This window comes from Pygoscelis adeliae, unplaced genomic scaffold (assembly GCF_000699105.1).
Source record: "Pygoscelis adeliae isolate BGI_AS28 unplaced genomic scaffold, ASM69910v1 Scaffold681, whole genome shotgun sequence".
In the NCBI taxonomy this organism is placed as follows: domain Eukaryota; kingdom Metazoa; phylum Chordata; class Aves; order Sphenisciformes; family Spheniscidae; genus Pygoscelis; species Pygoscelis adeliae.
Genome location: NW_008824015.1, coordinates 155,700 through 156,411, shown reverse-complemented (window position 1 = coordinate 156,411; position 712 = coordinate 155,700). Strand labels below are relative to the sequence as shown.

General features: G+C 65.7%; 2 protein-coding genes across 2 annotated transcripts in view; both read right to left on the bottom strand.

Annotated features, from left to right (window-relative positions):
- STK35 (serine/threonine kinase 35) overlaps window positions 1-292 on the bottom strand; it is a 35,549-nt gene extending 35,257 nt beyond the window's left edge. The window contains exon 1 of the mRNA XM_009327048.1: window positions 130-292. Coding sequence (XP_009325323.1) covers window positions 130-292 — 163 coding nt within the window. The remainder of the gene's footprint in view (window positions 1-129) is intronic.
- Window positions 293-390: 98 nt separating this feature from the next.
- Window positions 391-712, bottom strand: part of LOC103919515 (tyrosine-protein phosphatase non-receptor type substrate 1-like) — a 4,391-nt gene continuing 4,069 nt past the window's right edge. The window contains exon 7 of the mRNA XM_009327037.1: window positions 391-645. Coding sequence (XP_009325312.1) covers window positions 391-645 — 255 coding nt within the window. The remainder of the gene's footprint in view (window positions 646-712) is intronic.

Sequence of the window (712 nt, the reverse complement as noted above, 5' to 3'; positions counted from 1 at the left end):
GGAGGAGGAGGAGGAGGAGGAGGACCGGGCAGCGGCATCCCCACGGGAGCTGGCGTGGAGGCACTGTCCCCATCCCCTCAGCCCGGCTGGAGCTTCCTGAGGAGCCGCTGCTCTGCTGACTTAACCCACTTGGGGGCAAAGCCGGCACACCGAGGCCGAGCAGCCCCCGTGGGATGGAGCCAGCAGCCCCAGGGACCAAGCTGCCTCCAAAAATCAGGTCTCCGGATGGGAGCTTGTCCCCACAGTAACACGGGCTGCATTTCTTCCCCAAAACCCGGGGCACCCAGCGCATCTTCACACCGCTCCCAGTGCTTCCAATAAAATCCTCCCGGGGAGGAGCAGGGGGGCTCCCCGCTGGGCAGGGGGTCCCGGCAGCCGTTGCAGCCCTGCTCACTTCCTCGGGATCTGGACGCTGGCGTACTCGGAGCTGGCCTCCTCAGGGCATGGGGCCGGACGCCTGGGTGCCTTGCTGAGGTGCACCATGTCCAGGTCGGCATAGGTGAGGTTGTCGTCGCCGGCAGGCGCCCGGCTGGTCTGGATGCAGGCGTACTCTGACTGCTGGCTCATCTCCACCATCCGGCGGATGGTCTTCCTCTCTCTGTCGAAGTTCAGGTCCGCGTAGGTCAGGTTGTTGGGGTCGGATTCCTGCGTGAGACACCAAGAGTTCCTCCTCTGGGAGGATGAGCGAGGACCCCCCCCCCCTGCACCAAAC